The sequence below is a fragment of the Rhamphochromis sp. 'chilingali' genome (assembly GCF_963969265.1).
Source record: "Rhamphochromis sp. 'chilingali' genome assembly, chromosome: 12".
Lineage (NCBI taxonomy): Eukaryota > Metazoa > Chordata > Actinopteri > Cichliformes > Cichlidae > Rhamphochromis > Rhamphochromis sp. 'chilingali'.
Window position 1 is genome coordinate 6,034,859 of NC_137939.1, and position 13,454 is coordinate 6,048,312.

The following is a 13,454-nucleotide window of genomic DNA, read 5'->3' on the forward strand; positions in this document are numbered from 1 at the left end:
TATCTGCGCTTACTTTTCACAGAGGAAGGTTGAAAACGCTAAATCACGTTAGGATTTCTGTTTAAGCAATTTGTCAGTTTTCAGTCATCCTACATGTAATTGCGGTATAATCACACTCTCATTTAATTATTACACATGGCATGCACAGTCGGTCGGGGGTGCTCCAAATATTTATTGCCATTTGGAGACCAAATTAATACGTGCATGTTTTTACTTCTGTGCCTCAGCCAAGCAGATGAAGGTTAAAAGAAAACTGATGCCATTTTATAGCCATCTGTTTTGGATTTGAAACATAAAAATTTGCCATTTGAGCAGATTTGATCTGGCCTTCATCTTTGTGATAAAAAAAGGACCCAATAATTACAATAAAACTCATAATGGCTCACAGTCTAATGTGTTCCTTAAATCATTCATTGCGTTTTGTAACAGCTGTCATTTCAATGAGGCTTTGAGGCTGGGTTTTGGTTTAGCTTGAGTGCCATTCATTTTACAATTTGAGAGGTACGGTAAGATCACGGGGCTGTGCCGGGAGGACGGAGAGGACAGGTGAGATGGATTACAACTAATGAACTCGGCCCCTTTCTAGTGCCCGGACTCAGGAACGAGCGGTGTGCTTTCTGTGGGAAGGAGCTGGAAAATATATTCGGTGCCGAAGCAGTGATGCTATATTTAAAAATAAAGGTGCTCAGAGTGTGTCACTTTGAGAACTTTTATTTTTAAAGGTGTGGGTGTTGAACACAGTGTGGGTCCTGATCATATCACAGAGACATTAAAAAAAATTCGAGGAAAGTAATGACCACTTAAATGAGCAGGCTTCGATCACAAAGAAAAATATGCATAATAGATACAATCCATGAATCCTCTGCTTGGTGTTTTGCTCTCTAATATTGTAGGTCTTTACTTTGCAGTGTATATGCACGATGAGGTGACTGTTATTGTTGGTTAGCGTTATATAAATTAAATCGAACTGAACTGAGCTCAATTAACCATTGACAGAGCATTGTGTTCTGTCAATTTAAGAAGCAAGGGATTAAAGATCAATCCATAGTGATGACAGTTCACTAAGTGCAATTCCTGTCTCTGGTTTTTATTAATGGCAGGATTATATATACACTAATAATAATAATAATAATAATAATAATAATAATAATAATAATATAGCAGTATTAGCTTCCATTTATATATTTGTTGACAGATAGATAATACAAATATGTAAATAATGCAATTACACATTAATTCATTTAATTTAGCAGGGAAAAATAAATATTAAATGCTGTTAAACAAAATACTATTATTGATTAGCATATGCTACAAATGCATCATTTGGCCCACTCATTGGAGTTTTGGCGCCACTAAGTGGTGAATTGATAGAACAGATTCCTAATAATAAAGATAATAATGATTACTGTTTCCATCATTCTTTAGAAGCTTTTGTATGCCTGTTATTTTTAATATGTTCTCCATATTATCGGGTTAACAAGCAGCTCATGAGACCCTGTCATAGATGCTGGTGCATGATTGTGATTTAAATGAGCTGGATGAAAACCTCACATTATTATAACGTTTGTGAGCGTTTTATGTCTCGTTACATGTCTCGCGCTTCTGCTTGAAAAATAAGTCTCCGTCTTCTACGGGAAGTACACTAGGACATTCTTCCGACAGTACGGGGCAAGGTTGCCATGGTAGCAGTTGTTAAACACTGTTGAACAGTAGCTAACTTTTGCTATTGTAGCCAGTACGCGTTACTTTCACGTGTTTTTAAAAATACTTTTGTAATAATAGTAATTTCGACAATTTCCTCTGTTTTTCGCGGTCAGGGCATCCATGTCAAAGTATAAGGTAAAAAGAAAGAAGCGACATTGTTCCCATAACAAAGATGTGGATGTGGCATTGCCTAGCTGCTAGAGTTATAACTTACTTACGGGATACACATGCTAATAATTTAATAATCAAAGCAGAAGAGTGCTGTTCAGCGTAGTATTCAGTTGTCTGAAAAACACACTCGTTGACCTTGGGTTATCCCAACTTTGTGGTGTTAAAACTGAAATAAAATAGTAACACATGAGAGCCACAAATTAGGAGGAAGTTGGGGTTAAGCAGCAATTTGCCAATTCTGAAAAATTGCTTATTGACAACATTTTTCAACATCTTACAACTTCACACTCAATTACCAATTAAGCTGGAAGTTGTCAAGTGTTTGTAAAGCTAACTTTTTTCACTCCTCACAGCCACTGAGTTCTTTTTGCTTCCTTTACCTTTACAGGCATATGGATACAAAGGCTCATATGAAGAGCGGTAAGTGTTGTTCGTAATTTGATTGTACATTTAAAAATACATGTACTGTGATGCAATGTTTCCTCAGGGAAGGAAGAAGCTGTGTGCGCTACAAATGTGGCCTGCCTTGTAACACCATACAGGATGTCTTGCACCAAAGACCAAACTGGATTGAAGTTAAAGAGTGAGTAGATTGATATTTTAGAAAGACTCTGTGGAATTATGTGCAGGATTGCATATATAGAAGGAAATCAGGAACATTCCCCAGAGAATGCTACACCAGGGATGGATGGCAGCGGTGTCTTTGATCCTGCAGCTTTCTTTTCTCCTCCTCACAGTGATGGTGAGTGGGACTTCAACTGGTGTGATGTGGGATGGCTGAGGGAGAATTTTGATCATACATACATGGAGGAGCACGTAAGGATAAACCACTTTCGCAACCATTATGAGGTGAGTTATCATCAGCCTGTGGTTTCATGTAACTGTTAAATGGACATTTTAGTGGTAAACAAGTCATTTCCTTTGTTTCTATGTTTTGCACTACAGCTGACTCGCAAAAATCTTATGGTGAAAAACCTCAAGAGATACCAGAAACAGCTTGAAAGGGAGGTTGGTTGCATAGAAGCATCCAACTGTGATTTTTTCCCTTGCACTTTTGCAATGCCCAGTGAGTATCATCTCTTTGTAGAGGAATTCAATCGAAGCCCTGGCAACACCTGGATCATGAAGCCGGTTAGTTAAAAAACAAGCAAAGAAAAAAACAAGTAACCAGGTGCAAAAACAACAAAAAAAAAGTTTTTATGACCTCAGAAAGTAAAAATAAGTTATAACCATGCTGCTCCGATACCATGAAAATATATCTCTTTTGTCTAGGTTGGAAAATCTCAAGGCAAAGGCATTTTTCTGTTTCGAAAACTGAAAGACATCATAGAGTGGAAGAAGGTGGGGTTATGTAAAGAACTGGTTGTAAGTTAAACTGCTAAAAGGAGACATTTTGAGAGTCTGATTGATAATACTCACACAGGATGGTTCCCGCTCAGAGGAACAGAAGGACGGAGTTCAAGTGAAAAGCTATGTGGCACAGCGCTATATAGAGAACCCTTATTTAATCAATGGTAATGAGCATGCTAAAATAATACAATTTAATATAATTAATTTACAGTTTCATTTAACATACAATGAAAATTGACAATACTTTGTTTAGCAATGTTGACTGTTGTCGATGAGAAAATATCCTTGCTTCATTACCTTTTATGCTTTTTTCCCCAACAGGCAGAAAGTTTGATATGAGGGTCTATGTGCTGGTCACATCAGTATGTACTGATCCCTGTAGCTTGCATAGTTTTATATAAAATGAAAAATCTGCTGCATGTTAAAATCAGTTTGTCTCTCTTTCAGTATGTACCCCTGAAAGCCTGGCTGTATCGAGACGGCTTTGCGCGCTTCTCAGGCATTCGCTTTTCCCTCAGCAGTATTGATGACAAGTGTATCCCTTTTTCTACTATTGTTGTTGGGGTTTTTTTGCATTAAATTGAATGCTGATACATTTACTAATATACATTTAGCCCTGGGTTATCAGCATAATAAATTTAGGCTCTGTCTAATGAATTGTCATGTAAAAATAAATTTTAAATAGCTCAGTTTGGCCACATTTCCGAGACTGTCACATCCTAATTTTTTTTTTTTTTTTGCTTTTGTCCATGTTGAATCCCATCAGTAAAGTTTTCTCCTTAGCACCTATTTTCAGATATGCATCTCACCAATGTGTCTGTTCAAAAAACAGCACCTGACTATGATCACGAGAAGGTGTGTAATTCAGGAACCTCAAAGAAAAAGAGCTCATGTTACTTTTATGTTCTGAAACATGTCTGTTTTAAACAGCTTTTATCTCTTTATTGCTGCATTGTTTCATCCAATGATAAGCAGGGATGCAAGTGGCAGATGCAACAGCTTCGAAGATACCTGACTGCAAAACACGGCAGAGAGATGGTAGAAACCCTGTTTAAAGAGATGGACAACATCTTTGTCCGCAGTCTGCAGAGTGTACAAAAGGTCATTATTAATGACAAACACTGCTTTGAGCTCTATGGTTATGACATACTACTGGATCAGAACCTCAAACCGTAAGTCTATAAACACATGCCAACACAGTGCACTATCATATTTACGTGTATTTCTAAACATACACTACTAAACCATGCATGTCTATGCTTAAGAATTTTTGGGTTTCTCAATGGCCTGAAATAACTTGTATTACATATTTATAAAATAAAACTGAAATAAATACCTAAGGTAGGAGAATTCACTAGAAATGCATGAATAACCACAAACGAAATGCTCAGCATATCTGATAAGCTGAGAGCTGGGCTGTGCTAAATTACAGCGCACGGATTAATTAAAGCACCTCTGTCCACTGCAAATACTAGCCATCCTTAATGAACTGTCTGCTGTACTCGTGGATTGGCCCACAGTGGCATGAAAGTAAATGTTTGCTGAACATAATCAACCCTTCATCTTTCCACAGGTGGTTAATTGAGGTGAATGCCTCTCCATCACACACGCCCAGCTGTCAGGAGGATTACGAGATGAAATGCAGACTGCTGGAAGACACTTTGAATGTTGTGGATATGGAGGGAAGGTAAAGACCTCATATGTTTTTCCGTTTTGTCATTAGGGAGCAGAGTTCGAGGACTTCCCCTCCCTCCAGTCATTTTATATGGTCTGAGCCTGGATTATAGCACATTTAAAAGTTAAGAATGTGAGTGTGAAGAAGCACTTTTGAAAAGCTTACTTCCATTTCCTTTTTTTGCATACTGTGTTCTAATGGACTGTTTTCTCCTTAGGCTCACTGGGAAGGAGAAAAGAGTGGGTGGCTATGATCTCATGTGGAATGATGGTCCTGTCTACAGAGAGGATGCCAACCTACAAACATTTGGCAGCTCAGGTTTCACAGCCAACACACACCTAGGTAGCCTAAATGTGCTGCTCCTGGTTTTTTTTTTCCTTTTCTTTTCGAGGCAACAGTAATTCCCATTCTAAGAACCTCTTCTTTGTTGCAGGGTGTGTAAACGACAGAGAGAAACAGCTTCGCCAGCTTCTAAAACCATTTCCATGCCAAAGGAAGGCATAATCAGATTGAGATTTTCTACTACAATGCTGCTACTCCAGTACTTAGTGTTAAAGATTGAATAATCAGGGTGGCATTGAGGGGTCTAATTAAGCGGCCAGCTATGGGGAAATACATCTCTAATGCTTTATACAGTTATCTGTGCAGATCTGATGCTTAAAATCTACTACAAACCATGTAACAACCCTACATTACATTCAACAAGAAATACACCAGTACAGAGGGTTTTTCTTTTGAATCCAATACTGTAATCAATGTGCTTGAATGGCAGCGTGTGTTTGCATGTTTGCATGCACAATGTCAATGACAAAAACACTTGTGAATCTGGCACCATTTCTTCAGGTGCTTCAAAGAATGACCAACAGACCAGTGCCGCTTGTGTGCAAAACATTTATTTCTATGCCTTACAAATACTCGCATTCAACATTGAGAAAATACTGTACATACCACAATCTTTCTGCGTGCATGTCGATGTAATGTACACATTTAGAACAACACTGCCACTCCAGGCCCCTTATCTATGGCTTTGATAGTTTACATAGATATTTAAGTTAAGAGGTGCAGTCAGAATAAGTAGCACATTTACAGTGGTGTCGTGTTTTCATGAATCAAGTGCACATAGTAATCACAAGAAACAGATAAAATACTCATGTAAACACAGTGTCCTACAGACATCAAGTATGGGATATGGAGGTGATATGTAGAACATTACAGCTTAGTAGCTATGATCCTCTGAACTTCCATTGAATCCTGGGAATGACACAAAGTTACATTCAGCTCTTTTTCTTTGCGTTTTTGTTTTTGTGCGTGACAGTGTAAACAGCAATGATGATGGGGGGGAAAAAAAAGAAGAAGAAGAAGAAGAAGAAGAAGAAGAAGAAGAAGAAAGTACAAGTCAACCACAGCACTTCTGATAAATATAACTATGGCATATAAAATTTGGAAAAATATGCATTTACATTCGTAGCAAACATTACACCGTCTTCAATGATAGAAAGAGCTCAGCTCTATGCAAAATACAGTATATTATCATAACTACAATTCAAGCTGTTCAAACATGAAAAGCCCTTGTAACCAAAAATTTAAAACCATATCACAAATATATCTGGAACAGACCACATTACTGCAGTACCCCACCACTTACTTTGCCTCCTTTTCACCTAAACTTGCTTTAACTTAAAATGTGTCTTAAAACATGGAGGCACCAAAGGAACAATAAAAAGCAACATTGAGGAAAAAAAAATAAGAACATTGAAAACAAATACATTCCAACATTCAAAAATTGCACTGAAACAGCTATGGTCGTATTTGATGGTTGAAACATAGTGACCTCTGTTTATCTTCACTGTGAATTACTTATGCTGAAAACTGGCCAGCGGGACAGTAAATGCTTATTTTAACATTAGAGGATTACTGAGCAATGACTGTGCAGTGCAATAGTTTTACTTATTTATTTATTGTACACAAAAGCTTTACTTTTTTGAATAATAGCAGTGTTCAGGCTCATAGTGAGCCATATAACTATAACTGTACATTCGGAATTAAATGCAGCGTATATAGTTCTGCTCTATTTAAATGTCGAGTTATCTTTGCTGTTTATTTTCTGTATTCTAGCTGCACGATTGCTGATGGTTTCGACCTTTAAAGGCTGTACACCACTTACTGATTTAGCTGTACAACAGTTAGAACATGTTAGTATTACACAGTTTACACAGAAAGCAAGCATAGATTCAAGCTCCTGTACCGAGTAACCTCTAAGGAAAGCACTATATTGCAAGTCTACAGGGGTTACTTTGCGACAAAGTGCACATTTTTCATTTTGCCGCACTGCTTACTACTGACTGGGGCTTTGGGGAGAGAGGACAGGTCTTTAGCAGCTCTTTTCATGGCTGTTTTAGAGGCCTGGCCTACTGCCTCTGTCTTCTGCCAGTCCCTCTCCTCTTTCTTGGATGTCATGGTCTCTCTCTTACTTGCAGCAAAAGCACGTTTCTCTGCACCGGTTGCTTTCATGCCACCAGCCTCCTTTTTAACATCTGTCTCAGAGTTAGCTCTGACACGGCTTTTCCTCGCCTGACCTCTGCTGTTTGGGTTAGTGCCAGATTCCTGGGGTAGCTTACGGGCATTGCCTGCAGCCTGCATTTGCCTGTGGTGACTCTTTCCAGCTGAGGGGCTAACTGGGGTGTGAGCCCCTCCCACACTTCCACCTTGCCCTCCTGGGCTCCTACCTTCTGTGGAGGGAGCTCGGGTCTCACTGCTGCTCCTTTTTGTCGGTGCACTGGGTCTGGCTCTGCGCTCAAGCAGTGGGCTGAGTCGTGAGTGGCGCTGGTAGACATAAGCAGAGCAGCTTCCATTGCACAATGGGTAGCGAATGTGACAGTGAGGACAGACTGGAAGGCGGGAGACTTGGTGCTGGGTTGAGGCAGGTGATGGGGGGTTGTTGACAGGTGCAAATGGGAATGCTCGCTGGGTGTGCCGCAGCCCTTTTGGGGAGTTGAGTCGGGATGGTGGAGCTGTGTGAGGCCTAGGTTGATGAGCTGTAGTAGCAGAGGAGAAGCCCTGTGGCCTTGGGCGGCTCCCAGGCAGACGGCTGCTCTCTGCTTGCACCGTTTGAATCTGGAGCCACTCCAGCTGGAGGAGTTTCTCCAGGTACTTCTCTAAGGACCCTACTGGCTTAGGCCGGGGGGCACCACGACCCTCTGTATGCAGAAACACTGCCAGCTGTCTCAGACTCCAACTGTTAAAGGGAGGAGGAAGAAAGTCTGGGTAACTGTAGCTGGGTTTCTCATTCTCATCTTCATCACCCACTGCCCCATGGGGTCCCGGAAAGTCTGGGGGAAAGTCGCTAGAGTTGATGATCTCTGCCCGGAGGTTGAGATGGGGAGGGGTACAGGGAGTGCATGGGGAGGGCAGAACTGGAAGCCTCTCAGAGTCCGACAGATCACTTGCACTGTCTGTGTCATCATCTTTGTGGTTGTAGTGCTGCTGGAGTGCCTCGGGGGTGGGAGCTGGGGAGTGCATCAGGGGCTGAGCCGGCACTTGCCGTACTCCTGATATCGGAGAGAGAGGCAGCGAGAGGGCTCGCCGATTTTTTCCCATCCCCCCACGGTTTTGCTGGAGCTCGCTGGTGCATTGGGACACACGTTGATTTTCTCGCTTTTCCTCCTTCCTGTGTGCATAAGATTGCTTGCGGAGCTGAGGTCTCAAATCCCCTTCTTCTTCGGGGCTGTAAGGAGACAGACGGGGAAAAGCTGTTGGGGATTTAGGGATTTACAAAGTAATCGCAAAGCATGCACACCCCCAACTCCACTCTTACCTGGACACTTTGCTTGTATTGCGTGTAGTGCAAGGCTTCACTCTGGCACCTTTTGATTGTGCACCCTGTAAAACAATCTCTCATTACTTCTGCTTTTTGTACACAGGTAGGAACTCATGAGGCAACACTATCTTGCTATCAAATAATAAAAATAATAATGACGTTGTATACATTTACATCCCTTTAATTTATCAGGCTATCATTTACATACTCTGTGCACTGTTGTCACCGTGTCCTTATCTTGACCTGGTCCTGGGAGACCATTTTTCATTTGGCCCACAGATTTCTTCGTCTTGTTACCCTTCTTTGAACTGCAAAAACACAACACGGGTTTGTTAGGATCGCCTTCGCGTCAAGGATACAAATAAAACGAAAAAAAAGAAAAAAAAACGTGCAATACCCGTCAGCGTAAACGAGGCCTACCTGGTTACTGTCCCGCTATTTTCGGTATTTTTCACCCGAATCTTCTCTTTGGAAACGACGCGTTTCAGTGTCGTGGATGCTGTGCGCTCCTGCATGATGGGCCCCATGTTGCAGCACAGTGGGGGATGATTGTTGCTTTCGAGTCCGACGCAGTTAGATCACACGGTAGCTAAAGAACCCAACCGACATCTCGGATCACATATTCCAGTCTGATAATTAGGCTAAAAACACCCATTTTCTCAAAAATGCTGCAGTGCATCGTGCGTAGATGTCAAGCGTCCCCTGTATCCGCAGGTTGAAACGCGTCCTACTAATCTCCGTCGTATGGCCCCGCTGCTCGATCGCAGATCAGCTTTTATTTGAATCGCTTGCTGACAGCTGGCGCGTCTCCTTCCCCGATGTCGTCCTCATCACCATTACAAATGCGAGACGGTGACACGGCGCAAACGCTTTGTTTGGCTCGCCGTCCCAGTCAGATAGGTTTGTTTACCTGCTGCTGACTGGCTCGCCTGTTCGTGTCGAAGCGAGCGTCAGCGGTGCATCATGGGAGTTGCAGTTAAAAGCGCGCTGGCTTCATTTTAAAGCGTTTGCTGAAGCCCCTTTTTTGCAGAGTCTTGCTTGCAGTCGATAAGCAAATGGAGTGCACAAGATGGGATCCGATGAGGACCGTGTCCCAGAGAAGGAGTTAAACAGCGTGAACTCGCACCCGCTTCATTTAAAGTACTCAATCACCCATGCGACGTCATTCTGGTCCGTGTGTAGTTTCCTGTTAACTGCGAGCACGTCAGCTGATCTGTATATACCTCACGTTGAATGCATGTATGGGATGTTGGAGAGCGATGAAGGCAGTTAGCAGTTACAAATCAGGCTACGCGGTTGCAACCAATAACAGGCACTACACGCAGCACTGATAATACTACTCTACATGGAGGATCGAGATTGGGCTGCTTCCTACAGCTTATACGTGACTGACTCTTCGCATCTTCACATGGTGAGGTGATGTCAACGTCTGATTGCAGCAAGTGATGTTAAAGGCAGTTTCAGGAATACTGCAGTCATTTAGAGAGGCAGAAAAAGACCGTATGCATGCATGCGGGCACGTACTTCCCGAGTACACGCCCACTCTCTACTGTTTAAACGTCAAAGTTGCTCTGTTGAAAGTTGCTTCATGGCTTGTTGCATTTAGTAAGCTGACGCTGAAGCTTATGCTTTTACTTCCCAACTTTACAGGTGAACTGAACCCCTGCTCTCACCACACATGGATAAAGGGTGGTTTATTGGACTTGAGAGGATTCCTCCAGCACAGTCTGAACAGAGGAGGTCATGTGTTACTATTAACCTGACTGAAATGCTCCGGGCTGACAAGCCTAATGTGCAGAAGAAGCCAGTTCCAATCCGTCCCCCGAGCCCCAGAGTTTCGTTCCCAAAACAACAGTTTCACCGCAGTCTCTCCTGTGAACCTACGCCTAAACCCATCATCCGTCAGCGGTCGCACTCGCTGCCTTCTGCCACTGACAAGAAGAAGCAGTGCAGAAGTGTTGGCGTACGGTTTGTTGACTCTTTGGGACTGGACCTGGAAGACGTCAAGATTTTTAAATCGGGAGAGGATCCACTTGTGCCCCATCATGTTACCTTTAGACTGTTGATGAGTGCAGAGATGGCAGATGGAAGGCATATGGAGATTTCTTTGCCATACCTGAAGCCAGCATTTGCCCAGCAACCTGGAGACCATCCAGGATTCCTGCATCGTCTCCATGAGCAGAAAGTTTGTCTTGAAAGAGTCTTGTGTTTTGAGTTGGGGGTCATCGGAATCACCCAAGTCCTCAATTTGGACTTTGAGAAAGATGTGACGGCTCGTTATTCTTTTACAGGATGGAAGAGTTGTGCAGAAGCTAAGGCCTCTTGGGTGTCCAGCATCACTAAGAACTGTGAGGGCAGAATGGGCCAAATCAGCTGCGATACATTTCGTTTTCATCTGCCTGTACCTCCATTCCTGCAACCAGAAGCAGTGTTAGAGTTTGCCATTCAGTACAAAGTCTGTGGTGCTGAGTACTGGGACAACAACGATGGAAAGAATTATAAATTAATTTGCAAGAACTACAAGCTCGCTGTGCCCAAAGAATGCGAGGATAGCATGGTGCACTTCACTTAGTTAGTATGCACACAAAAGGGAGAAGAGTTTGAGCATTAGAACACTTAATGATTACATGTAGCAATATCTATACAAAAAACACTCGGTAAACACATCTGTCAAGGCCGTTTGGGGTCATTTTTGCAATTTTTAACCAATCTGCATAAAAAATACGTTTTTGAGCGTGCTATAGCTTGCCATAAAATCCTTTGGGATTTGTCTTTTTGGGGGGTATTTTATGTGTAATGTTAATGGCAATAAGATAAAATGCACTGATGGAGGCATAACCACACACAGGAAACTGTTGATGCTCTTAGTAGTGCTGGCATAATAGCAGTTTGAATAAAACACACACACACACAAGTGCACTTACACCTGGTGCCAGCTTTACTGCCACTTGTATTTTTGTTTGTAAAAATTGCACTGAATTGTTATATTTTCCTAATAAATGTTGCACTTCAGTGTGGGAACATCCTATACAAAATTTTTGGGTTAAAATGAAATTAATGGACTTCACAGTCCAGGCTTTCTACCAGCTGGATGTTGGTCTTCTGGACCAGTTTGCTGAGTTTTTAGGATCTGTATTTGGAAGTCAAATGTTGTCAAAACATGCCATAGATACAGTGTACATGTTTCTCATGTGCTAAGCCATACTCTTGAAATGCAGGAGTCCTGCATCTCAAATGGGCTTGAAGATGCCTTTCTAAAAAAAAGCTGTTATGTATATTCCTAATTACAGAATACTCGAACAAACATATTTTGTAAATATTTCAGCTATAAGAGAATAAATGACTTTACTCTCAAGGGAAATGTAATGTTTTATATTTGCAAAAGTGGCAGATTCTAAGTAGCAGTAGGCCTACCACACTGTGAAAATACCCACTACCAGCTAAAATCCTGTATTCTAAATCTTACTTAGGTGTGAATATGCAAGTATTATCGCGGGAAACATGCTTCCTGATTGTGTTTTCCTTTTATATGTGTTGTTGTTGTTGAATTGCTGTTGCCCTGATACCTGTGTGTATTGCATTTCACTGCTGTAATGTTGGCAGCACGGTGGCACGGTGGTTAGCACTGTTGCCGCACAGCAAGAAGGTCCTGAGTTCAATTCCACCATCAGGCCGGGGTCTTTCTGTGTGGAGTTTGCATGTTCTCCCCGTGTTTGCGTGGGTTCTCTCCGGGTACTCCGGCTTCCTCCCACCGTCCAAAGACATGCAGCTTGTGGGGATAGGTTAATTGATTAATCTAAATTGTCACTAGGTGTGAATGGTTGTCTGTCCCTATGTGTTGGCCCTGCGACAGACTGGCGACCTGTCCAGGGTGTACCCCGCCTTTCGCCCTATGACAGCCGGGATAGGCTCCAGCGCCCCCCCGCGACCCTGAAAAGGATAAGCGGAAGCGAATGGATGGATGCTGTAATGTTGAAAATGGGGCTAAGTTTAATTGCTGCTGCGTAGTTTATTGCAGAACAATGGGTTCTATAGGAAGATGTTAGTAGGGTTCCCCAAAAATTGATTCTGTTCATCTAGACGTAGCGTTTTCAGTTAGTAGTGTTGTTGTCTTGTCAGAAAAACAACCATGTTTTTAGCTTTGTAAGTTTTTTTTTCTTTTTTAAAGGTGTTTAAATACACTATGAGGACAAAAGTATTGGGTCGCATGTCTCACTCTTTGAATTCATGTGTATAAAACCAAGCATCTATAGCCATGTGTTCAAGCTTAGCAAACATTTGTAAAATAATTGGTAGGTTTGAAGAGCTCAATTTGAATTTGAGCGTTGTATTGTAATAGAATGCCACATTTTTAAAGAGTCATTTCCTGGAAATTTTTCCCACCTAGATATTCCAACATTAACCGTAAGAGGTATTTTTGAAAAGTGGAAGTATTTAGAAACCACAGCCACCCACGAAGTGGCAGACCATATAAAGTTACACACCGGGGTTGCTGAGACTTGAGGCACATGGTCCCTAAAAGCTGGCAACGCTCTGCTGACTCAGTAAGTGCAGAACTCCAAAACTCCTCTCGCACTAACATAACACCAGGCGCTTCTTGATATGGGTTTCATGGCCAAGCATCTCCTGTAGGTGTAGTTTATCAGGAAGATATCAAGTTAAAAATCACATGGGGAGGATAGTATAACTGGACAGAACGGCAAGATCCTGAAAAGTAACTGATAAATAAAGCAGTCA

At 41.9% G+C, this 13,454-nt stretch overlaps 3 protein-coding genes across 3 annotated transcripts; 2 read left to right on the forward strand and 1 right to left on the reverse strand.

Annotated features, from left to right (window-relative positions):
* Nucleotides 1–1,682: 1,682 nt before the first annotated feature.
* On the forward strand, nt 1,683–5,612 carry ttll9 (tubulin tyrosine ligase-like family, member 9). Its single transcript, XM_080899023.1, has 14 exons — nt 1,683–1,839; nt 2,264–2,295; nt 2,363–2,458; nt 2,613–2,724; nt 2,821–3,006; nt 3,148–3,216; nt 3,299–3,389; nt 3,547–3,587; nt 3,673–3,760; nt 4,022–4,080; nt 4,201–4,397; nt 4,799–4,912; nt 5,118–5,242; nt 5,334–5,612. Exons 1-14 carry the CDS (start codon nt 1,825–1,827, stop codon nt 5,402–5,404), a joined length of 1,296 nt encoding a protein of 431 aa, XP_080755149.1. The 5' UTR covers nt 1,683–1,824; the 3' UTR covers nt 5,405–5,612.
* Nucleotides 5,613–5,795: 183 nt separating this feature from the next.
* Nucleotides 5,796–9,647, reverse strand: fam217ba (family with sequence similarity 217 member Ba). Its single transcript, XM_080899022.1, has 4 exons — nt 9,138–9,647; nt 8,926–9,025; nt 8,715–8,779; nt 5,796–8,624 (listed from the first exon to the last, which is right to left on the reverse strand). Exons 1-4 carry the CDS (start codon nt 9,242–9,244, stop codon nt 7,190–7,192), a joined length of 1,707 nt encoding a protein of 568 aa, XP_080755148.1. The 5' UTR covers nt 9,245–9,647; the 3' UTR covers nt 5,796–7,189.
* Nucleotides 9,648–9,928: 281 nt separating this feature from the next.
* On the forward strand, nt 9,929–13,205 carry ppp1r3da (protein phosphatase 1, regulatory subunit 3Da). Its single transcript, XM_080899024.1, has 2 exons — nt 9,929–10,128; nt 10,368–13,205. Exon 2 carries the CDS (start codon nt 10,396–10,398, stop codon nt 11,287–11,289), a length of 894 nt encoding a protein of 297 aa, XP_080755150.1. The 5' UTR covers nt 9,929–10,128; nt 10,368–10,395; the 3' UTR covers nt 11,290–13,205.
* The last annotated feature ends 249 nt before the right edge of the window (nt 13,206–13,454 follow it).